This window comes from Barbatula barbatula (genome assembly GCF_947034865.1).
Source record: "Barbatula barbatula genome assembly, chromosome: 6".
Lineage (NCBI taxonomy): Eukaryota > Metazoa > Chordata > Actinopteri > Cypriniformes > Nemacheilidae > Barbatula > Barbatula barbatula.
The window spans coordinates 20,307,810-20,332,696 of NC_136765.1; the positions used below are offsets into that span (position 1 = coordinate 20,307,810).

The window sequence follows — 24,887 nt, forward strand, 5'->3', positions numbered from 1 at the left end:
CATAATAAATCGCTCATCCCTCGTTCTGGATCTTTCTGCATAAAGCATATTGTGTTGTTTCTTGGATGAGGGAGGACTGGACACTGTGGAAATCGTTCTTTATTTGCGTTCCCTGTTATCCAGCTCTGTATTTCTTTCTTTGTGTTTGATATGCTGTCATTTCACATTTATATTCTTTGGTAGGTGTATCTAAGTCAACCTACCTGATCTGTCTGTGGGCTGAAAGCAGTATTGAAGATCTCGACTGTATTTCACTAACAGTCATCTTCAACTTCCTTGTTGAACCTCATTCTCACGTCTCTCTTCTTAAAGCTGACATAAGCATACCCTTCTTTTTCAATCTCAATCTAATAACATGCTTAGATCAGTTGTTATTCTCCTATTAAGCAATGGAGACAAACAACATAATACCAAATAAAAGCTCTACTAGTGTTAATATAACTACCAAACTAACAGTTAGACAGAATAAAAATTCTGTCATTACATCAAAACCGGTATATTACTTTTTCGTCTGAAAATGTTTGTGGAACACAACACAGGCCTATATTAAGAAATGTCTCAGTGGTTGTCAATGGGGGGCAGTGTAGTTTGGTTGCCAGCGTTCTTCAAAATATAGTTTTGGTGTTGTGCAGAAGAAATTCATACAGGTCCGGAGTAACCTTATAGTAAGAAAATGATGAAAGAATTGTCTTTTTTGGGTGAACTATCCATTTAATACGTTAGCCTGGAAACAGTGTAAACATCAAATGAAACCGGAATATGTATTTACAATAAACTACACAGAGAAGGCACTACTACTCATTTCCATCACACACCACTGCTTCAACTACACTCTCTCTCTAATGCTGTTTTGCTCTCTCTCTCGCTCTCTGTCTTTGTATTCAAATTGGTCCTCATAACAAAACCCACATGTGCTCTGGCGGCAGGGGTAGCAGGGTGGGGTCCTCTCCAAACGTCCCCCTCCTCTTCTCAGCCGCTTTGATCTAGAGACTCATGGGTCTCCTCCGCCTGGATCTCCGGCTCTCAAATGGGTGACATGACCATGGAAAGACCCCCCTCAATCATCCCCGTCCCACCATACTGCCTCCAGTTAGAGCAAACAGACAGAACTGGTATCGGAAAAAATAACTGCCATTATTTTTTGTTATTTGTATGATTCTGAAACTCCAGGAGAGAAACCGTCTCTGGCTCCAGTGCGTCAACCACTACTGTTTATTTTTCAGAGCATGAAATTAACTACAGAAAGGAAGACAAAGTGAGTGAGAAAGTGTGTGTGTGTGTGTGAGAGAGAGAGAGAGAGAGAGAGAGAGAGAGAGAAAGAGAGAAAGAGAGACTGATGTTGTTTGGTCTACTGTCATTATATTTCTACCGTTTTCCTAATCAAAACGGAGAACCATTTCCACAGCCCTGGACACAGAGACAATGTGATAATCTATTTACCGCAGTCAAAATAAAGTTAACATGCTTTTAACAGGTAGATAGGGACAAAATATAGAATTGCAAACAGGTGAACCATGTTAGTGTATGAAAAAGAATGTATAGTATTACTATTTCCAATTATATTGTACTTTTAAGTGCCGACCCTCTATGTTGCAAAAGGAAGGGAAAACTTGATTTATACATTTTCTGACGGCAATATTAGAGGCGTTTTCCTGTGTCAAACACCACAATGCTATGTCTTAGGTATCTGGTAATAGCTATGGTTACTAGCTCAAGTCAAAGCAGTCTACCACCAAGTCTCCATCTTTCTCTGGCTCGCATATATTTCATCTTCTGTCACGTCTATTCGTCTTGTTTGCCTATTAAACTGACTGTCGCAATCTGTCAAAAACGTCTGATCCCTTCCTCTATAAGCAATAGTAGCAGCGATGAGTGCCATGAACCATTAATGACCAAACAAAGTATTTTTCTTGATTGAAGTACTATAAACATTTTCAATTCATTTACTAAGCTTTACAACTCGGGTGTCTGTGGCCAACAAAAAAAACTGTAAACAGAGTTGATTTGTGTGCTGGGGATTCCTGGGTTGAACTGAACATTTGTCGAGTCGTATAAAAACGTGTTGAGACACTGGGGTCTTTAGTCCATTTCTTAGTGGATCACAGGAGACTGCAAGCATTTGATATGGAAGTAAATTAAGTGACATTGACATTACAGCTAATGACTTAAGAGACCTGCTCATCCTCCTTCAGAGATATTTTACCTTCTAAATAATGTAAATGGAAGCGGATCAGGGACTGTCAACCCATACAACAGGAAAGCGTATCTTAAAAAAAATGTTTGACACGTTGCAGTCGATTTGGTGTATTCTTTGAAAATATTGCTGAATTTACTTTTATTGAACGGAAAACAGCAGTTTGGACGTTGTGCAATACTGATCTACTTTTGTGTTTTGAGGCAGAACATAGCTTTTGTGAGACGTGAGGGTGAGAGCGTAAATGATGACAGATTTCTTTTTGACGTTTTTGTGTGGCCTGTCATCCTGTCATCAAAGCTTATAACAACAAAAACGTTTGCGCTGAGAAAAATAGCAATAGAAAGTTTGCATGACAGCAAATATTTCAACATGATGAACAAAATATCTCACATTTTGGGAATAAAATTGTTCGGTATTGAAATAACAATCCTCTGATAACCTTTCTTTGTTAGCCTACGTTATACACTGAAAAGCAGAACAAAAACATATTTTAGAAGTTAAACAATCGACTCATTTTGACAATGTCTCTGTCCTATTTTTATTCACGCAGCTAAAGCAGAGCTTGAACTCCAGGAAAAACAGCTCGCTGAGACGCAGAGGATGTAAGTCGTCTTATGGGTTAACCGTGCCAAGTGCCGTGTCATATTGGTTATGTCTCCTCAGAGTATGTTTCTGTGCATTTGCATCCATTCATTCGTCTGCCTGTGTTATACACTGCTTTCTGGTTTTAATAACACACTTCCCTGAGATTGATTGACACAGCAGATTGCTTTTTTTACAAAGGGCCCAGTTTATAAAACCTTGGCTCTTATGACAAGTTAATTTATTTTTAAAGCCTTTGTTTATTGTCTAAAATGTAGCTCATGCATGCAGTTCCTCTCAAGTACTAGACGTATGCATGCCAAAAGATTGCTGCAGGCAAAATAAATTACGCTTGTCATTCTTTATGTGAGAGCATTATTTCGTATGAGCTAAAATTTCACGTTTCACATGCTAGAAAGAAAGACGATCAATTTCACAATTCCACAGTGTAAACTTTCTAATATTATTTTCGTCATTATGTCATGCTTTTCTCTGAATGCTTTTCAGCTTTCTGGAGCTCAGCGGCTTTTTCTCAGTCAGGCCTAAGGGAGGAGAGAAAGAGGTTTCACCGAACACATTTTTTACAGTTTGGCACGAGTTTTCCTCGGATTTTAAGGAGTTGTGGAAGAGGGAGAATAAATGCCAGCTACAGGAAAGGCGAGTAAACTGTGTCCTCTTTGGGTCACGTCTGCGGGTAATATTGCCTAATCTCATTTTGAGCATAAATGTGTGTTTTAGGTTGAAAGCGGCAGAGGAGACATTCAGACAGGCGCGCGAAAAAGCCGCCTACAACACAAAACCCAAACATGCATCAGGAATAGTAAGCGTTTAAAGAAATTAAGTTTGATGTACACATGCAGTATACTCGATTTAGACATTTTCAGTCATATTAAACATTTAAAAACTTAAGCACTTAATAATTATAAAATCTAATCTATTTTCCCATGTGCCTTTCAGAAAGCCAAGTTGGGACAGAAGATGTGAATTTCTCCTACCTAATTGCAACAACACCCCTGCGGTCCATTATTTATACATTTATTTTATAGTTTATTCAGCATATGCCAGCTTGACATAAGGTGTTGTGTTTTTGTTACTGTAATGCGAACATGGTTACATGTACACTTTTAAAATGGATGTGTTGATTTTTGTCCCAAGAAAGAGTGTAGTTCTATATAAAGACAATCAAAGCTTAAGTCATAAGACTAAACAATTATAGCTCATATTGACAAAAGCACATGCTCAAGTTACTAAAATATTACCCAAGAATTCTGTGCATCTCCACGAATGAGGATTTTGACTTGGAAATACTTTTATCACCAAAGCATTCAATAGAATTTGCAATACTAAATCTATGACTTTGTAACTGAATACGCATAGACATCAGTCTCTGGGTGCTCAAGTCGCGAGGGAGTTATTTTAAAATGATAAAAACTTCCTATTATTCCTTAAAAACTAAATTATAGGCCACCGTCTGCTGCTATGTTAAGATGTGTTTGATCAGAAAAAAAATGATATACTTTATCACAGATCATAACTAGTTCATCCTTTATCACAGATCATAATTAGTTCATGCAATCACCATGACTTGTTTTTATACTGTTCTATTGCACTCTTTCAGTATGGTCTGTGTACAACAGCTGTCAATCGTTCCTGTTTGACATGTTTACCTTTATGATGTAGCCTAAATTGACAGCTTTGTATTTATTTTAGAGCTCATCGCTGTGTTGTTTCTGTCTGTTACCGCTGCTATAATCTTGATACTATCACAACTTGTAGCAGCTGCCATGTCTAATACATATAGAGTAATACACTTTAACTTTTAAAGTAATATATAGAAGACAACTATGGTCACGTAGCAAACATTAAAAATGAAACATCATTGTGTGAAATAATAAATCTTTATTTTTCAAAGACTTGTTCATTATATATTTTATATTCATACATTTTCTTGATCTGTTGATCTGTCACATATATTCCATTATCTACACAATGTTTTGTTAAATATTGTCATTACATGTGTCTGATAGACTTTAAGGTAAATATTTTACATTGTGCACATTATGAATTATCGTAAAAACCCCAAGAAAAGTAACTTTGTACATAATTGGTCAGAATACATCAAAGATATCAGATGAAATCAAACCAATGGCAGCATTTCTATTAGAGGCAAGTCAAAATAACCTTTAGCCCCCCCCCCGTTAACTGTCTGTACTTAGTCAAAATATAGTGAACCCTTTCAGTTGATACGGTTCACAGTCACCATCCATTCGTCTTTTTCTGTAGGCTACTTCATCAGCACTCGCATATAGTGGCTGGATAGGCAAGACAAGATAAATGGTGGTTTAACATTTCTACGGCTCTCAGGTATCAAGGCAAATATAAAACCGGCTCTGCTGAGATGAAGCAGAATACTGGGATACACCCTCAGTGGGGACAGGCTTTCAAGGTCAGACAGAGGTCAAACATAAACCAACAGAATAAAAGCTCCATATAATATACGTTCATTTATATTTTTATACTTCAATTCAGCTGCTTTGTTTGTACGTTCTTTGTGAATAATATGTATAAAATAATCAAACTTTGTTTTCTTCGCTGCTCGGCAGCAATTCAGCATTCCCGGTTAGCATTCTGCGGTAAAGTCTGGACATATTTAAAGTGGCCAGACTGTGATTAGCTGTTGTCTTTGGCACATACATCACAAATTGGTAAATGCCTTTATTGGGCAGCTCGATTCAACTGCGTTTCCCAGTCAAAACAGAACTTAGTTCGTCCAACATGTTTGTGTTGCACGCGAACTTTGCTGTCTTGCTCAATGCGCAGCGCTGACGTTAACAGACACGCACTTGCATTGCTTAATGCGCTGTACTTTTCGTTGCCGGTACGGCGGCTGTAGGCCTGGACAGTGAAGCCGTACGGTAACTGTGGTTATTCTGCTCGGCCGGCAGAAGGCGCAAGACTGAAATGATGAGTTGTGGTCAGGCACGGGGGCCGTTTTTCGACTTCGGTGCGATGACGTTTGAGACGTCAGGTGACGGGGGATGTAGAAAGAGTTGCACTGGCCGTAGCAAAAGCGGTTGATGATGGTGCGGCTCAAACAGCCCTCCAGACTGACAGTTTGGCGCAATGGCTGTGTTTTGCACCAGTCGCTCTTCAGGTACTTTCTTTCGGTGACCACCAGGGCTTCACGACTGGACGACAGCATATCGTGCTTACCCTTCTGTCGTCGCGGCGACGTGTGCTGGGGCAACGATGACAGCGTAAGGGACGGCGACGACACATCGTTGCCCTTTTGCTTGTATGGGGACGGGATGGAACCCTGGGGTCGTGGCTTCTTGGTTTCCGTAGTAACGCAGAGGGTCCATGCCAAAATGGCAGGTATTGCCAGCTTCCAGAACATCCTGAGAAAAGATGAAAAATACATTTTAGTCTGAGTGTGGGGTATTCAAACGACCAAACTGGTCCAAGTCACCTCAAAGGATATAATCATCCAGTGAGTGCGTTTTATACTTTATTAGTTAGTTATTTACACTTTGTTTACACATCGTCTTTTCTTAAAAAGCAGAGGAATTATGTAATGCTGATAAACGTAAAGCCATCTTTGAGCCAAAGACTCTAAAGTCCCGTTTATCAAGGCGCCCTCTTTAGATAACCCTCAACATCGATAACCTCTGACTCTACAACCGTCACCATTGTCTGTTCCCTTTCTCGCTCTTTCTCATGGCCAACATCCTCTTTTATCTTATTCGCAGGGTAAATTGAGAATAAAACCACGGTTGTATGTGATGTATTCAAGACGCAGATGTGTCTGTTAAGTCCCACAAGAATGTTTAAAGGATCTGGATGTTTTTCAGGACAGACCAATCTAAAGAGCCCACTGAGAGCCGCGAGCTAAACAACACTAGAAAGGACCATTACGTCATTTACACATCATAAAAGCGAGGCAGGAGTCAAGCACAAGTGATGTTGGGAAACTTTCACAAGGAAAACAATAATGTAATAACTTATAATGGCTCGTTGGGTTGGATTTAATAAAGAACATTAGTTCAACTCTAAAGAAGGTGAACTTGAGAGGTCTGATATGCGCCACTCAACAAAATTTTGAAGTTGTATATTTATAAAAGTAAATTTGTCTACACAATATATAAAACATTGATGGAAAGTCAGTTCTACGGAGATGTCTAATCTACATTTCTGAATGAAGGACAGGAACCGTCTGGTTCAAAAGCTACAGTAAACGGACCCGCATAGTGGCAGAAAGGAATGGATTAATCACCGGTATCTCCCTCCGTCAGCGTCAGCCATTAATGCTGTTTACTTTAACACCAGTCCCAGAATGCTCATGCAAATAAACAGGGCCACCCATCAAAAGGGACCGCTACAGACGCCATGAGGTTACGAGGAAGTGGACTTCTCGTCTCTGCTGAGACAGGGTTAAATAATGAGAGGTTTGCTCACGCCCGTGCTGAGATATGCTGGGGACATATAAACAGTAGGGAAAGCACCATATGAATGTTATTAGATCGGGATGTGGAAAGGTTACAAGTCTTGTGGTCCTCTCCACTTCGCTGACCACAGGGGGACCGGAGGGTGCGGTTTACTGGTAGCTCTTAGGTGTGAAGAAACAGAGAATGCTGGGATGTGACAGATATGTTGTTACTGTTTTTGCATGAATTGGACATTTGGTAGGGAAAGTGAAATAGGGGAGATTTATGGTCATTCTGTCTCTGTGAAAATTTGTGGTTTGGAGGTAATGGCTAGTGTCTGGTTGGAATGACACAAGAAAATAAACACAACAACTTCTCTTTCGCTGTCTGGCTATGAGTGTGTATGTGAGAATTACATTTCAACATTGTAATTTTTGCTCCCTAAAATTCAAATTGGGTTTAAGTCATTTCAACTTTTTTACATGAAATGTTTTTACATTACTTCAAGTCTAGCAATATTTAAAGGGACAGTTCACACAATAACAAAAATGCTGTCATCATTTACTCACCTTTGAGTTGTTCCAAATCTGTATACATGTCTTTCTTCTGAGGAACACAGAGGAAGATATTTGGACTAATGCTTGTAACCAGTTCTTGGACCCCATTGACTACCATAAGTAAGAAAAATTACTTTATCATTTTTTTGTGCTGTTGAACACAAAAGAAGATATGTTGAAGAATGTAGGACAGCAAACCGTTCTGGGGCACTTTTGACTACCATTGTAATTGTACCGCTATGGTAGTCAATAGGGGCCAAGAACTGTTTGATTAAAAGCATTTTCCAAATATCTTTCTCCGTGTTCAACCAAACAAATAAATGTTTACAGGTTTGGACCAACCAGAGAGAATTATTCATGAATTTAAGGTACATTATCTCAAAACCGGACAACATTTTAAATGATAAATTGACATGATTTTGAATGCCAATTTCTATTGTGCTTAACAAATAAATGTGACAAAAAATTACTAGTTTCAATCAATCTATTTCACACAATCTCATGGCACTGCGGATCTATCATAAAATGGCGAATTCGTATGATTTGTAAAATATGTGCAAATTCCTGTAAATCAGGTACATTTGCAGCAGTAATTCTAATACAAACACACAAAAGTAAGAAAGAAAGAAAAAGACAGACTAAACTATATTTTACCCCCAAATCTTTCTCCGTTTTCTGTTTCTGTCATACACAGCTGCTAAAAACAGTTTCAGCTGAATGATTGATGTTAGAGAATCAGCGTAGCGTAAAACAACCAAACCGCAAGTACCAGCATCTCTCATTTAGCCGAATCCAGCGTTCACTCCAACACCGCAAGTGATACCAGCATCTGACCAACCAATGTCAAAACCCACAGCCAGTGTTCCTCACACTTCCACGAATTCTCCAGCCCAAAACAAAAGTAACGCGTCTAAATTCCTGAAGCTTCCACTCGTACACACACTTTAAAACACACTAACATCAATACACACACGCATACTGTAACTGGCGCCACAAAATTATGAATTTGACAGGAGTGATCATCACTGTAATTATGTACCTGCCACAAGTACATTTCTTTACAACATAGACAGAGAAACATACACGCCTTTAAATTAGAATCAAATATTGTTTTGAGCAAAACTCTAAATGCAGTCCTATAGACACACATGCATATTTAGAAGCTTGTTTACATCTCAAACCCAAAGGCATCAAATTCATTTCATCAAATGCACCCGGCATGCAGTCACACATACTGATGGCAGTCAAGTGTGTAGGGCAACGCCTCTCTGATTCAAAGAATATTCTGGATATAATACAGAGTTAAGCTTGATCGACTGTGGCAATGATTTTGTCGTATGCGTCCTCAGTTTGTAAAAACAAACAAGAGAATGAGTTGGCAGGTATGGACTTATACTTATACTTTTTCTTTGTATATGTGCATTTGACACCCAGTCCGATTAGATTTAAGGAACACTTTTATATCCCAGCTGGGTACAGGCTTGATGGAAAGCTGAAAGCAATTGAAACATCATTTCCAAAAAGAAACTATTTTGCGTAATTTTAAGCTAAAAAGTGTTGGACGGAAACATCAATCGTAAGCACATAATGTACAAAATGAGTGAATGTTGCCCCGGGAATCTCAATGTGTCGTACAATCTGACGACAAGACCATCTCCTAAGGTCAAGGGGTTTTTTACCCCCGAGCAATGTTATCTTATTCTTAACACAATATGCGTTTCAAGACAAGGATTTTACAAGCAAGTTTACAAACTCCAGATGAGAGCCTCTAAATTAGATTTTGGATACTGATGGTACAAAAAAAACTGCTTCCATGGTGTGAAGTTTCACCATGTGGTATATGGGTATTTAGAGCAGGCAGTGCAGATAAATATCAGAGAGATGGTAACGCTGGGCTTCAGATGTCTGCGGTTAAGGACTTTTGGGTCAGATTCGTGTTTCAATACATAGCTGAGGTTAAACTGTGGTTAGACAGTTCAACCGTATCAATGACTGACTGATTTCGTCAAACGGTGCTTTCTGTTCAGATTCTGGCTTGCAGTTCGCTAAAACACACACACAGTCTTGTATTCATATCATTACATGCCGTTTACATCTTAAGGAAATTATAAGTTGAGTGGAGTGGAGACTTTTGATCCTGATAATAAAGTCACAATCTGACCCATGCACACGTCAAACACATTATTCATGTACAGTTTTATCGGTGAGCGGATGAATTAGGCGATTATAGACTGTCGGGGGAAATCCGCTCGGTTTAATGCGCTCTGAGGGGGCAGTCACCACTTTGAACCAAGTAACAGGTGATCCATGTCCTTCTTTAAAATGCACATCACGCGTTTCACACCCAAACACACAAGTGTGCACAGGACTGAAGTCAGCTCTGCTTCACGAACTTAGTCTGTTTCCAGTATCAAACACTTACTGTCACGGTCTGCAATGTGTGATCATCTCTCAATAGCAATTCTCTATTATAAACAGTATTGGGATTTATTTAAGCTCTTGTTGTTTAGGGCACTTCTGTATTATAAAGCTGCATATTGAGAGCCACAACCTTGGGTTGTAATACAGCGCAATTTAAAGTAAACTATTTATTATAGTTATTGGAGATCTTTGACATAACTCGTTTTATAAAGAACACAAGCCTTACGCAGAAGTTTGGATTGTTTAAACACCACTATTTTATAGTAAAGAATGTTTGGGAACCCCTTGTTTTCAGAATGAAATTGGGCTTTGAACATCTTTCGGACATCTGAACTGCACGACACATGTTCATTCACAATTGAGTAGAATCATTTTATCAACCGTATCTTTGAAAATTACTCAAACATATCAGATTCTGTGTTTAGAAATCACTTGTGACAACCGTGAGAAGTTTACCTCAGGTAGTTCTTTTGTCTCAGGTGTAGGTTGATTTTGTGAAGCATACCTTTTTTTCGACATAAAACCAATCTACACCATGTAAAGAACATCCTGTGAAAATGTGATATCTTTAATATTAACCGAATAAGGTCAAACTTTGATGTTCCTAATTTCATGAATTTTGCAGACAGGGTCATAAACAATATAAAATGATTGGCATTATAAACGTATACATGTATATATCCACAAAACCACAAGTTCTTAAGTGAGGGTCTTATACCATCTTCCCCTACCTGTCAATCTGGAGTTCGTGTCTTCCCGAAGACTTCACTCAGAGGTCAAAGGTCAAGTGGCAGGTCAGAGCTCGTCCAAAGTTCAAAGCACCAGGCATAGAACGGAAACCCGAATATCCATAAGACGGATGAGACATGTGCCGCAGAAGTACGGGGTCCTGAAAAGTTCTCCGCCAGTTATGCAGTGATCGCGAGTCTCCACCAGCCGTTCCTGACTCCAGTTTTGTAGAGGCCACACAGAAGAGGTCACGCTTTATGGCTCATAGCTCCTCAGTTTTATCATTTGTGTGCCATCCAGCTTGCATTCGGAGTTGGTCTTGGTGTGTCTTTGAATCATCATCTCTCTGATTCACTGTCACATCTCACTGCCTCTCTAAAGAGAATCGTGTGAGGAGACCAGAAGGAAAATCATCAGTTGCACACAAGTTACAAACAGATTCTGCAAATCTACACCTCTCTCTTTGCCTCCCTCCCTCTCTTTTGGTCTAGCACTCTCTGATACCTCCCCCTGAAGCCCACTGTTAATCATCCAGTCCTGAAAACATATTGTCTCTCCTCCTCAAACTCTCTCTCTCCTTCTCACTTTCTCTGCATCTCCGAGTTGCAGCCCACATGAGTTTGCATCCCAGTTTTAATCCAATTGCTTTTTCTTTTGGATTGCTACACGATCACACACACACACACACACTGTTGCCGTTTTGAATCCTTTTAAATATAGATAATACATCAACACTCGACATTATCATTATTCATGTAATATGATCAAAAAGTATACAAATGATCAATCTGTTACATGTTTCGCTGAGGGTTCATTGAGGTCCCGCCCGAAGGCTTTCCTTGTGTCTTTTTAAATGTGAAAATTTATTTTCCAAACAAGTTTTGACAGTACATGAAGACAAGTTAAAGCAGCTGTTATGTGCCCTGAAAAGACAAATGCTTTCAGTCACAAAAACAATTAATCGTTTGAATCGGTTTTACATTTGTGCTCTCGTAAATCTCAATTTGGTTTTGGATGTTACACGGTACTGACCGTGCTTTTTAGCTTTCTTTGCTTATTTTGTCATTCTTCCTGCAACTATGTTGTTTGTGTGGTTTTGAACTCATCTCCATTTAACCACAATAGGAAAAACATGCATCTCTTGTTCCTCTTTTCTATATAAAACACACAGGCAAACAAAGCAATAAGTGACAATCATCTGACACAAGTTTATTTATACAAAGATATTTACTGTATGCTACCCCTAAAGCCCAACCTGTTTATATTATTATAAGATGTTTTTATTTCAAATAATGAGAACCAATTCAATTGTCACACAGTTAGTTTTCAACGTTTCACTGTGAAGATTTGTTTTCTGGTAGTTATAATGTCATTTAACAGATGTAACCGTGTATACAATGCGAAATCACACGTGTCTTGATAGCAAGATCAGTATAAGTTTGGACCTGAAGACGTTGTGATGCTCTTACATGTCCATGTCCCCGCAGACTCTTCAGGAACAGAACATGAGGGATGAAGTCATTGCCCTCTAGTGCTCATAAATGCAACAGCAAGTCAGCAAATAATTATGTACTTTAGTCAATAGTTATTGACTAGTTTCCTCAACGTTTATTTTTCATCTTGTTTTTATTAATATCAGGCCATACAATGCACATGTAATCATTTAAAAATAGTAAACACGTTGCTTTAATGGGGTTTACTGTAGTACTTCAAACTGCGTGACACCACACAGAAAGAGCATAACTATCTGTTTGCTGAAGGTGATTGACAGGGAGAAAATTAAGATCTATATAGTTTAAAATATATATACTTCCGCTCAAATGTTTAGGTTCACTTACACTATAATATTTTTCCTCGTTTTGGAATAAAAGCAAACATATCAGAATACAACTATGGGAATTATTTCATGACTCAATGCTGAATAAACATTATCAACATTGCCAATTTGACTACCGGTTTCTTGAGATTTAACTAAGGGATGATTTTTAAACAGTATATGAGTTCCCATGCTGGGATCACATTGGCTGTTTTTTATTGTCAAAACATTTAAAGGTACTCCGTGTCATTTTTTGCAATATAGTACAGCATACATAACTATATGTTCAGAGGTGTATAAAGATCTTACATAATTAAGCGTTGTGTTTTTAATATTTCAGAATGAGCTATTTCTATCTACGTAGAGCACGGGTCCCCCTACATGGAATTCTCCATGTTGTTTCTACAGTAGCTCTAAACAGACAAACTGCTCTACGGAGCACGTTGTGTAAATATCTTATTTCCTTTATGACGACGAGTTGGTTTCAATCCGCTAAATTCGAGAACATTTAAAAATGACAATTTCAGATCAGCAATGTAATCTAAAATATAAAACAATTATTATTTCTTATAATACAAATATTTTTTATACAATTATTATAACGAATCTAATAAAAGCAGGAAACCTCACAGTAAAACCATACAAAGGTACTTGCAGTAATATTTATTTGCAGTCAGCTGTAAGTCCTTTGGGAGAAAGTGGAGATGGGATCAGGACATGATCCTGTCCAGACTCAAACCTGCAGCCTCAAGGGAGCACTATAAAATCTATTAAAAGACAACGTGCTACTGCTGTATCACAGCTCTGACCGGTCTCTTCTAGCTGAACGATTAGGACAGTAAACAGAAATCCATTCTTGACTTTAAGATAAAGGACGGACTTTAATACATTTTTAAGTAAAAGTGTGTTTACACATGGTATAAAAAAATAAACAGAGGGAGGCAACAAAGAAAAACTGACGAGACACTTTTCACGGCCAGTCGCATTCAGATACAGGTATATCCCATGCGACTTTACAGGTGCGATAAACAAACGTGTGCTAAATCCATTATAGTGCAATAAAACCAACGCAAAAGAGATGAAAGGAGAGTAGGAAGAGATCATCTCTGTCTAAAGCTTCTTGATTTTACACTGTGCCTACGCCGTTATATTTAATTGTGATTTTTTTTACATGAAATGTTCTGATTTTGACATCATTTGATCAGTCTACAGTTCTGACAGACAGTAGAGGAGAGAAGACCTCTTTCCTCCTTTGAAAGACATTGCTGCGTATCTCGAAAGTCCATAATGTCTAACTGTCTGCAAGACTAAAACTAGCAAGTAGCAAGTAGAAGCTGATGTAAAAATTCAGCTTCTTTGACATGCATGTGATTTGGTCCAGTTTCCAAGGTATGTCTGGGGTCTGGACCAATCAGACGACAGAGATGAAGATGATAGTGTCCTCATCCTCGGCGGATTGTATGAGGCTCAGCAAGATTGGACAACAACAGGCAGCCTCTTAGATATCAGAGATTTGCCCTGAAAAAAGAAAGACAAAAAGATGAGATTTTTTTTCTAAGACAGCGACATTTAAGCATGCTGTGTTAAGAAAGGGACAACTCTGATCATCTGTGATCAGGAACAACACATAGACAGGTTGAGGAGAAGCAGGGTTACCTGGAAGCATTGCTTTCCTTCAAAACAAGTTCTTACTTTTCTGTGGACAAGACAGAGAAACATAAACAGGTGGGCATTTTGGCAGCTGTTTCAACAGGAAACCAAAATGCAGACAGAGAGAAACGACAGATAAATGCTTCCTTTAAAAAGACACAAAGAAAAGTGAAGAGCTTGCTTAACCCTGTTGGAAAACGACAGACGTTTTGTCGTGGCGACATGATTGAACGTGACATCACAAGGTTTGGGGACGGGAAAACGCACCAGACAAGCTTCATCTGACCAGAGCTGGTGTCTGATTGGTCAGGTTAGCCGTCACCGAGAGGGTGGGGCCATTACCACTTACCACATTACGAGTGAACTTTTCGAACGAAGTTCTGCGATCCTGTATGCCTCCAAACTTTAGTCAACAAACCATAAAATAAAGAGTAAAAAACGTGCTGACTAATGTTTTATTAAAGTAGGTTGTGTCTCGATCGATTTTTATGAATCTGGTGCATTCATCTATTAGTTTTGTCATACAAATGCACATATTGTCTCTCTACTTTCTACACGTTTTAAATCGCATGAAATCATTTACCTTTTTCTTAGCCTGCAGAAGCTCCTGGTAGGCACTGGATCTAATAAAACGGCTATAAGAGTCGCTTTTCATCAGCTTGTAGATGTGTTCCTGTAGAACGTACATTTACATATTTAAAAACATAAGATCAGTGAGACCTCACTCCTAGTTTTTATCAATTTTCAGTAGCGCAAACTCACCTGTGCATCCTCAAAACTATATCGTCCCGGGTCTTTGACGTTCTGTGTGGTCTTATCGTAACTCTTGGAGTCAACGTTGATGGCACTTGGAGCTCCGGGAGCCAGAAACTCCTCCCAGATCTCTTGCACGCGCAATGGCACCTCACGAATCGGCCTCCTCTTTAATTCCTGCACTGCCAACCAGAACCTGAGGAAGAATTTTGAATGAAGATGATGGTATGTCGGAAGAACCACCTGGCAGTACGTCTCAATACCAGCAGGAGGCGTGTGGGGGACCGTGGGCATACCTGAGGTTTTCTGAGCTGAATTCTGACTCCAGGAATTTGAGGAACTGCTCTCGACCAACAGGATCTTTCAGAACCTCATTAATACCAAAGCCCCAGCGTCTAACTCTTGTCTGACCGGGTTCCTTACTGTCAAACAGACACATACTCGGCTAAAATACTCCCAAAAATGCAAACAAAAACATTAATAGTAAAGGTGTAAGTTAACTAGCAAAAAGGCAAATAAATCTGCCAAATTATGTTTTACTTCTCATACTAGTGTCCACATGTGTGTATTGGGATTGTTTAGGGATTGAGGATGGGCTAAAAATATCAGTCTGGTTGTAAAACAACAGACATCTATGAAATGTCCCGGCAAATGAATTGTAAGGTGTGTGTTTCAAACAAACCTGGCCTCCATCTCCCAGACTGTTGTGTCATCGGAAATCCAGGGGTTGGAGGGGTCAGGAGTGGACAGGAAGGGGTCATAGTCCGAGTACTGCTCAGTATAGCTCAACAAACTGCAAGATCATTACAAACATCAAGTTGTAGTTAAAAGGGTTGAGAGGAGGCACTTATGGATAAGATCTGTTAGTAAATTACATATGCACACCTTACTGTAACATTAAAGGAACAAATGGCAAAAAAGGAACAAATTAGAAGAAAATTTCATAGACCGTTTTCAGTTTCTCTGAATTTACTATTCATAGGTATATGTTGAGGTAAAATGTTTCATTCTGTGAACTGTAATGTAAATTTTAAACTTAAAATTTAAAAAAGAATTATTTGCAGAAAATGAAAACTGGAGAATCAGGACAAAATAATAGAAAAGATGCTCTGTATTTTTCAGACGTCAAATACTTAAAAGAAAGTTCGTATTCACTTTTAAGCATTAAAACGGTAATATTTGCACATGTAATTAGGTTTTTATGTGATACAGTTTTCATGTGTCTTGTCATGCTGTCAGACTTCTTTTCACTCCTGATGTTTGATTTCATTGATCTTAAACAGACACTGGACTGTAATGGCCAAAATACATCTAGAAATGTTGATTAAATAAAACAATTTGGAACGTCTCTTCATTTTTCCTCAGCTATATTAGCATTCACATTTCCTGTATGACTGCTCGTTTTATGTTTAATGACTGATTGCCGAAACTGTTATTTTCACATTGCATTAATCTTTTAGTGGTAAGAGATGTAAGTATAAAGAGGCATTGATCTCTTTTAAGTAGTAAATTTGGGGACGAGAAACAGAAACATGTTTGTCAGCATGAGTAATATCTACACAAACATTTTCTCATCGATCTCTTTAATAGTCTAAGCACTGTAGAATAATAAAGACCTCTGGGTTGATGGAAGCAAAGACTCTCTCACTTACCTCTCTGCAACTTTGGACATTTTCAATCGATGTCTGTCTAACTGTGCTTGCCAAAACTTGATCTGGAAAGACAATAATGATCATAGTCAGGATGTGTGTGTACAAGCCACAAATAAACTTCCCAAATTGTCTTCCCCAACACAAGTAATGCGTATTTCTAAACGGGTGCCTCAAAAGCAAAAATCAAATACTGTATTATCATGATTTTCTCATTTGTTTTCATTGTAGTATACAGTATGTTCAGAACTCAAAAGTCCCAAAACAGCTTTTATGGAAGCCAAGCTCAGTATGACATCACAGTCTGACAAAAGGAAAAGGTCAGAACCTACGGTTTTTAACCTGTGCGTTTTCATCTTTCATCAGACATCACCTGTTCCTGAAGCTCTTCCATGGTTGGCTGCTTGGCCTCAGGGGCTGGTGTGTGTGTCGGGCTGTGGCTGCGAATGTCATTTTGAAGGCCGTATACAGACTGCGGAAAACCATAAGAATAACTAACAACCATATTTACATAAATGTTAGTCTGGCCCTGTGATTACAGATGACACATTTACAGATGAGTCGTTCATGATTGGTTGATTTTCAGAGTCTCTTTTATTGGTGGAGTGATTTGAGTTCAATAGTTGACTGATTTATCAACGGTGATGATTCAATGATATGATGAGTGCAATGAAGCTTAAGTCATTCACATGTCGAAGGAAATTAGAAGATGAAGTAATGTGATTAAATGCTGAATTTCCTGCACGTTAAATGTGTTTTGTTGGTCTCGGGTGAGATAAGGTACCTTTCTCGTTTTGTGAGGGTTTTTCATCCTGGATGATTTCTTTATATCCACTTCTGTTGTGTTCACACATCCCGGCTGAAACGCATACAGTACATTGTCAATATACAATAACAGACTTATCTCTTGATGGCTAGTAGTTTATGGTTGCCAGGCAACCACCCTGCATTGAAACTAAAGCTGACTGGTATACTCCCTCCTGTTTTGGGAGAGGGGGTGTGATATTTTAAAAGGCATCAATCAAAGGTTTCCCGCTGGTTGAACTCTATTTGATTTCACATAGGGCTCAATGTTTCCACACTTCTGTATAGTATGAACTTTATGATTCACTGGGGCGAACAAACAGCCTTACTTCAGAGATACTTCAACCAAAAATGAAAAGTCTTTAACACCCTCGTGTCATTCCAAACCGGACTTATTTCGCACAACACAAAAGAAGATATTTTGAAGAACGCAGGAAACCAAATTACATCGGCCCCCATTGACTTCCATATTGTACAATTTGGGTAAGCCATCCGTTCAGGACACATACATTACGGTTCTGTATTAAACCCCATCTTAGACTAGCGTTGGCTAAATATGGGAGAACTGCGGGATTTCTCTGTGGTGCGTCAGCTTAAAGAATTAGTCAAGTTAGCATGAAATTGCTAATGAGAAGAATCAAGCCCAGTGTAATTGAGGGAGAAATTGCTGCTTCCTTCAAAACAAACAGCTCGCAAACACATGGACACGAACTAAATCACATGAAGCATAAAAGCTGTACACACCAGGTGATTCACACGTACAAAAATAACCCTGCAGCACACTTATGGTCTGACAAAAACATATGAATAAAACCTTTCAAATGAAACGCTTCTTACGAAGATATCATAGTTTAGGTTAAAGCTAAAACCCATACGAAATGAAAATGTCATCTTTTAATACATTATGTCCTAGACATCTATAAGGTTAAATGGAAAGCAAAGGAAAATGTTTTATGTCTCCTGAGAAAAAGACCCAGAAATCTCAAATATCTCCTGTTATAGGTCACATATATCAAGTCTGCCATCGAAGTCAATCTAAAGATTTCAATGTGAACCTAAACATCTTTCATCAAATTTACCCAAATCCATAACATTTTACCAATACAATCTACAGCTTCATACACTTAATGTATAAAAACTGAGACTAAGAACATCGTGCCAAATCGTTCTCGTGGCTTAATCGTTACATTCCGCGCCAGCCGGTACGTAAATGGTTTCATTTTCCACCGCAGGGCTGATAACGGAAATCTTTCGAATGTAAACAAAAACACAAGACACTAAGCTATAACATCTCTCCAGACTGAGATTAGAATGGTTTGGTGCGATGGCTCTAAGTTGATACTCACTTTTCGACTACAGACTGTTTCATCGGACGTGTGCGCGCCTGACCTCAGTTAACTTCGGGTTTGTGTTTGGCTGGTGTCTAATAATATTTATATTAAATTTAAATGAATTTGTATTATTACTTTACTGTATAATAATTGTATTAAATAAACAATTTGTTGAATTTCGCCATGACCTTTAAACTTACAATAAAATTAAGTCAGCTCCCACGCTGCCTTAAAAACTTAGTAGCAGTGTCTAAAACACTACTTTAACATAGTACAACCATGGTAGATATTTTAAGCGTTTACATTCCCAAAAAATGTCCATAGTCAACATTTTCTATTAGGCAACCTAAACATGCTTTATACGAAAACATTAGGTGGTATTAAAAAGTATTCGATTATAATAGAACAGGTAACATCAATAAAACTAAATTGAAGGGTCAGATCAGGTACAGTAGATTCTCTCTTTAAGGTAATAACTGCAGATTTCCATTTTTGAATGTAAATCTGATGAAACACTCTGCAATACACTGTACAATAACAATGTATTTTGTTGTTTTATGGCTACCCAGCAGTTCTGAAAGACAGCACAGAAGTGATTCTTTGAACTTGAGAGGCTGAAGAAATGCCATCTCTGAAGAAACACTTCAAACACTCCAGAGCAACAAAGAATTATTCTTAAGAGAACAGAATGGCTGTATTGTTTCTTTTTTTAAACAATCATGCACACAGACATATATATATATATATATATATATAAATACTCACCACTGGTCTGTGCACATCCCAGAAAGCTCTTTCCTGACTGTCCAGTATTTTCCTTTCAACTTTGTCTCTTTTCTTATCGACTCTGTTCACACAGAACACAGAGCCAAAGAAATTAAAACATCCAAACACTTGCAAAAGAAAAAACACTGAGCAGAGAAGTTATAGTTGCCTAGTTTCTGGGCACATGGAAGCACAACTGTGCCGAGAGAAATTGGAAACCAAAGAAGAAATCTTGGAAGAGCAGCAGAAATTACTCATTAGATGAGTTCAGTGTAATCCAAGTGTTATTTCACTGTACAATTTATATCAGTAAGTATCTAAGAACAAGACAGAAACACCAATAGCAATCAAATTGTATCAAACACCTGAGACTTGATCAAACACCATTTAATATATGAGGTATGTAAAGATCAATGCCCTCCATTCTGAGAGATGAGACAAGATTTGCTTTAGAAAGACACTCACTTGGCCTGAGCCTCTGCTTGCATAAATATAAACTCCCATTTCCTGGCGAAGGCCCGCTGTAATCGTGCTAAACTCTCCTGGAAAGGGAAAAAAAGACATATTTAAACAATTTCTAAGCAGTTTATAACACGAACATCTTGTCTTGTCTAGTGAGTTTGCCTCTGCAGGCCTAATGGAGAATTTACCTGGATTATGCAAACAAAGCCCTACATTTAAAGTCAAGCTTGGACCAGACCTACTTTCTTTTAAAAGCATTGTTATTACCTCTGAAGTACAAAGCCTGAGACCTGCAGTGTTACAATTAGGAAAAAATGGAAGAGAGAGACGGAGAGAGAGAAGGGAGATCAAGAAAGAGAAGAAAAGAGGAGATTACTTACAGCTTCGTAATCAGCGAGTTCCAGGCGAGCTTTGTTCTGCATTGTTCTTTTGCACAAGTACACAGCTGCAGAGATGAGCAGAGCGTTGTGAATAACACCACTCACACTTACACGCTTACAGAAGTACACACTTTAGCCCTCGGCACTTCCACACTGCTTATGCTAAAAATATAGCACACATTTAACATACAGTATTTCACACTGCTTGCACTGAATCATATCTGAGTCTTGCTTTGTTCTGACGGCTGAATTCGGAAGCATAATTGGCCTATTATGCCTAGTAACTCAAGCAAACACGCACACTCATACACACCATCATAGTTTAGCATGAGCACATTTTTATACACTTGGATTTATGATAGCGAGCCGCAGAGATGACGTATTTTTGTGTGCGAACCCTGGAAGCGAGGTAGCGTTTTAGGACTTCCGGTTCCGACGCTCCTCCAAAGTCGAAGGGTTTTTGGTAAATCGCCCGAAATAATGTTTGAATAACCTCAGAATATTTTCACGTTTTATTCTATGACATAAAACACACCAATTATAACACGCTTGTGATTTTTTAAAACCTTATTGTGGCTGGAAAACAGGGGTTACTAAAAGCGACTACTTCCTTTGGCGGGGACGTTAGACGTCATCGCTCATATAAAGCTCACAAATAATGGGCACAAATCTCATAAAACCTAGCGGATGATGCGGATGAATTCACGGAGTAATGACTTACCAGAAACACATTTTTAATAAAGTTTAAAAGTTGTCGGAGGATTGGTGGTGGTGACATTTAAAATTCGAGCGTCTGTCTATGGCATCGTGTTAGCTTTTTACTTCGGTCGATTGTATTTCGGCTTCAAAAGTAACCAATGTTGTGTTCATTTCTAAAGATCATCTTGATGGACAAATCGTGTAAACATCATAAACCTTTGTTAATCACAGAGCTTATTTTTGCAATCTTCTGGAAAAACAAGGAAAAATGCATGTAGGCTTTCGGTTTAGGGAACCAGCGTGGCACTTACTTCCGGGTAATGCTGGATTCACACAAGCGGTGGAATTGCCGCGTGGCAGCCACCTTTAAGCCAGTGTGGCATTCACATAAAGATCAAATATTATTCTCTTCAGCTGTGCATGCTGCAAAGAGCCGTGCCCGTGGAAGTTGCAGGAATTTGGATGCACGAGCACCAGTTGCGCACTGCCTCTGCTCTGCCAACGAAGCGGCCCGCGTTTTGCCGCATCCCTTTGAAAATGAACTGGACAAATGCGACTGCCACGTACCGTGTGAATCCAGCATTTGCCTTCATCTCTGAGCCTCTACATTATGCAACATTAGCGGCCAAACATGGCTGATCTCTAGCCATATCCACAGAGGTCTTATTAAGATTCAATACTGCAATTCTGCATGTACACTGAAATTCAAGGGCGTACCTTCCCTACACATTTTTGATAACAGATCTCGCAGAAAGACTAACCGTAGTCTGTATTCTCAGGCTCCCAGCAGTTTGACGGCCAGAAGTATGGCGTCTGATAGAAAGAGAGAAATATGTACTACATTTTCTGAAATACAGTGAAACGTGCAACAGTGTTTTATACAGAAAACTGTTTCATTTTAAGGTTGTTAGTAAAGAATATTTGGCCACATTATAGCATTTAAGCTGTTTAGCATTATTTATTTACATTATTACATGATTCTTATTACCACATTGTTCTATTTCTATAAAAACAATTCTCCATTTTATCTCTCAGACCAGCAAAGTGATTGACCTGGAATCTGTAGAATGTTCCGTCATCTTTAAGTGTGAGCACATGGTCAGAGATGGGGAAGAAATAGCCGTGAGCTGCCATCAGTGTGCCCAGATGAAGAGCCTCGACTAAAAAAAGAAACACCAGTGTTAATCAGGGATCCAAGCACATGGGAACTCTACTGTTTCTGTCAGAATTACTGCCCTGTTTTCGACTTAAAGCTGATATCTGTGACTTTTTTAGTTATAAACAAAAATTCTTCAGTAAATACATACAAAATTTAAAACTTGATTCGCAATGTTAAGCTTTTAATAAAAATGTATAATCATTTTTTTTACATATGATTTAGTGTAGGCTCTGTTGACAGACATGCAATAAATTATACATAACTATGTCTTCAGAGGTGTATAAAGATCTTACATAATGAAGCGTTATGTTTTTATTATCTTAGAATGGGCTATTTCTATCTACATACACCGAGGGTCCCCTTAACTGGAATTCGCCATGTTGTTTCTAAACGGACAAACAGCTCAACAGAACGCATTTCATGAAAACATTATCTTTTTGGCAAAGAAGCAAAAGCATGACAACATCTTAGAGCTGTGTCAGCCACCTTAGTGCTTCGAAAGGGAGGGGAGAAGTGAGCAGTTGGTTGCATTCACATTTATGCATTTGGCAGACGCTTTTATCCAAAGCCATTTACATTGCATTGTATTATACATTTGTTTCTGACTATGTGCAATCCCCTTGGATCGAAACCATGACCTTGGCATTGCTAGCGCCATGCTCTAACCACTGAGCCACAGGAAAGCTTTGCAAAATTGCAACCTTTCATACACTGGACCTTTAAGTCACAAGTTAGTCATTTGCATTGTATGCTTCAAACAGAAGTTGAACAAAAATTAAGGATTGCAGCTTTAGAGATGTTCTGTAAATGGTAAATGCATGACATTTAGACCAAATGGCTGAAACATGAAATATAATTGGGAAAAAACATAAGTTAGACTACTGGTAATGCTACAGAAGACCAAAACTGAAATCTAGACAATTTTGATTGTATTTCTTCTCTTGTTATTCTCTTTGGTATTTTGGTGGGGTATTGACGAAGAATTAATTAATAGTGCTGTGTATGTGCGTTCTGAGTTGTGCTCAATTCACTAAAGGAATTATGTAAATCAAGAAACAGCTCAAACTTGCTGGTAAAATGTGCCCTAAATGCAATTTGCATGCACACATTATTGCTCTGTAAGGAGTTATGGAGGATGCAGCAGTTTAAAGCGAGCTGACATATAATACTTTGCAGGGACTATATAGCATCGCTTCACAGGTGCACTCTCTGTGTCTGAACTGGATTTCTCACAAATACAGAATGGAGAGTCAATACTGCACGTGTGGATATAGTGAGAACATTTTCAAAATTACTTCATGAACACCAGAATATGTTCTTTTTTCTGTTACTTTACATTTACAGCTTTGGCAGACGCTTTTATCCAAAGTGACATTCAAGCTATACATTTTTTGTGTCAAATGTTTAAATGTGTTTCCTGGGAATCAAAGCCACAATCTTATTGAGTATAGAGATTTGACGTTCTTATCTAGTTGTTCTTTCCCCTTAATTCACACACACAGTTGTCAAATATCTCACCGTGGACATAAAATATGTATGCATACAGAATATACCTTACTCAGTTGAATCAAATGCCAAATTTTCCATCCTATTATCACTTCCATACCAGCATTAACAGGTTTCAACCAGCATTGAAGATCTTGCAAAGCTGTTTTTTTATACAGGGTTGTTAGTAAGTTTCATGGGATTTCAACATCTCAGAGGTCAGTAAAAAACAAAGGTCTGACAAATAGTCCATTATGGCAGAAATACATTTAAGCAAACTGATCATTGTTGTGCAAATGTAACCCAAGGAAGGCATTGTAGGGCCCTATGAAATCTGTTAGATTTTTTCCCAAATTCTGTAAAGTCTTTTACTATAAAATAGATATATATTTGCCCACAGATACTTCAGTATACTAGAGTATTCACTTACCTACAGTATCTACCTACAGTAGATACTTTGAACCATACAGGAAAGAATCTGATTATTTTACCAGTATTTCCGTTTTTGATTTGTTTTTAGGTCTACTTAAATTTCAGCACTCTTGTGTAATAAAATATTTTTAATAATAAATACAAATGTTTTACTTCAATTTACTAAAGTAAAAAATATACTTGGTGGTCGAATTATAAAAAAAATTAATCTGGATGGTATGGTGAAATGTGTGTGTGTTGAAGTTAACCAGACTTATATTTTGACACGACGCCACAAAGAGGGTTTGACAGTAGCGTTTCTCAAATGTGTTTGTGTCCATGTATAGTGAATCGTGGATGTTGCATCACGTGTGCTATATACGCAATCTGCCACTATTTTTCAAACATTGTCACCTGAAACAAGCAGATTACATATCTAAACTGCATCTGAATATTTCCAATGTTATTCATAGCATAACTAAAATTGTGTTAGGTGTTTAGCGTTACTTTATGGTCGAGAAATAATACATTTGCCAGATTCTGTGCCATTCTGCTATATACAGCAAATAAATAAAAAAAACTGGATTCCGAGATTCTGTCTGCCTTTTCCGCA

The 24,887-nt window shown here is 38.3% G+C and overlaps 3 protein-coding genes across 12 annotated transcripts in view; 1 reads left to right on the forward strand and 2 right to left on the reverse strand.

Moving 5' to 3' along the window:
• fmn2a (formin 2a) overlaps positions 1-4,687 on the forward strand; it is a 43,968-nt gene extending 39,281 nt beyond the window's left edge. For 2 of the 3 annotated variants that reach the window (XM_079458932.1, XM_079458933.1), the window contains exons 15-18: positions 2,748-2,799; positions 3,287-3,436; positions 3,518-3,599; positions 3,737-4,687. In XM_079458932.1, coding sequence (XP_079315058.1) covers positions 2,748-2,799; positions 3,287-3,436; positions 3,518-3,599; positions 3,737-3,763 — 311 coding nt within the window. In that variant the 3' untranslated portion in view covers positions 3,764-4,687. The remainder of the gene's footprint in view (positions 1-2,747; positions 2,800-3,286; positions 3,437-3,517; positions 3,600-3,736) is intronic. The other variant, XR_013786797.1, reaches the window with a different exon arrangement.
• Positions 4,667-10,966, reverse strand: grem2a (gremlin 2, DAN family BMP antagonist a). Its single transcript, XM_079458934.1, has 2 exons — positions 10,913-10,966; positions 4,667-6,177 (listed from the first exon to the last, which is right to left on the reverse strand). The coding sequence occupies exon 2, from the start codon at positions 6,174-6,176 to the stop codon at positions 5,589-5,591; it is 588 nt and encodes a 195-aa protein (XP_079315060.1). The 5' UTR covers position 6,177; positions 10,913-10,966; the 3' UTR covers positions 4,667-5,588.
• Positions 10,967-13,375: 2,409 nt separating this feature from the next.
• Positions 13,376-24,887, reverse strand: part of rgs7a (regulator of G protein signaling 7a) — a 55,487-nt gene continuing 43,975 nt past the window's right edge. For 6 of the 8 annotated variants that reach the window (XM_079458223.1, XM_079458216.1, XM_079458222.1 and 3 more), the window contains 14 exons: positions 22,273-22,379; positions 21,981-22,032; positions 20,521-20,585; positions 20,144-20,220; positions 19,679-19,760; positions 17,563-17,637; positions 17,152-17,250; positions 16,782-16,843; positions 15,812-15,922; positions 15,426-15,551; positions 15,139-15,325; positions 14,960-15,049; positions 14,383-14,422; positions 13,585-14,244 (listed from right to left, as the gene is read on the reverse strand). In XM_079458223.1, coding sequence (XP_079314349.1) covers positions 14,402-14,422; positions 14,960-15,049; positions 15,139-15,325; positions 15,426-15,551; positions 15,812-15,922; positions 16,782-16,843; positions 17,152-17,250; positions 17,563-17,637; positions 19,679-19,760; positions 20,144-20,220; positions 20,521-20,585; positions 21,981-22,032; positions 22,273-22,379 — 1,154 coding nt within the window. In that variant the 3' untranslated portion in view covers positions 13,585-14,244; positions 14,383-14,401. Of the gene's footprint in view, positions 14,245-14,382; positions 14,423-14,959; positions 15,050-15,138; positions 15,326-15,425; positions 15,552-15,811; positions 15,923-16,781; positions 16,844-17,151; positions 17,251-17,562; positions 17,638-19,678; positions 19,761-20,143; positions 20,221-20,520; positions 20,586-21,980; positions 22,033-22,272; positions 22,380-24,887 lie in introns of all 8 variants that reach the window. The other 2 variants (XM_079458220.1, XM_079458217.1) reach the window with 1 other exon arrangement.

Excerpts from the sequence above, each read along its gene's own strand:
- grem2a (XM_079458934.1), bottom strand. The coding sequence starts at position 6,176 with ATGTTCTGGAAGCTGGCAATACCTGCCATTTTGGCATGGACCCTCTGC.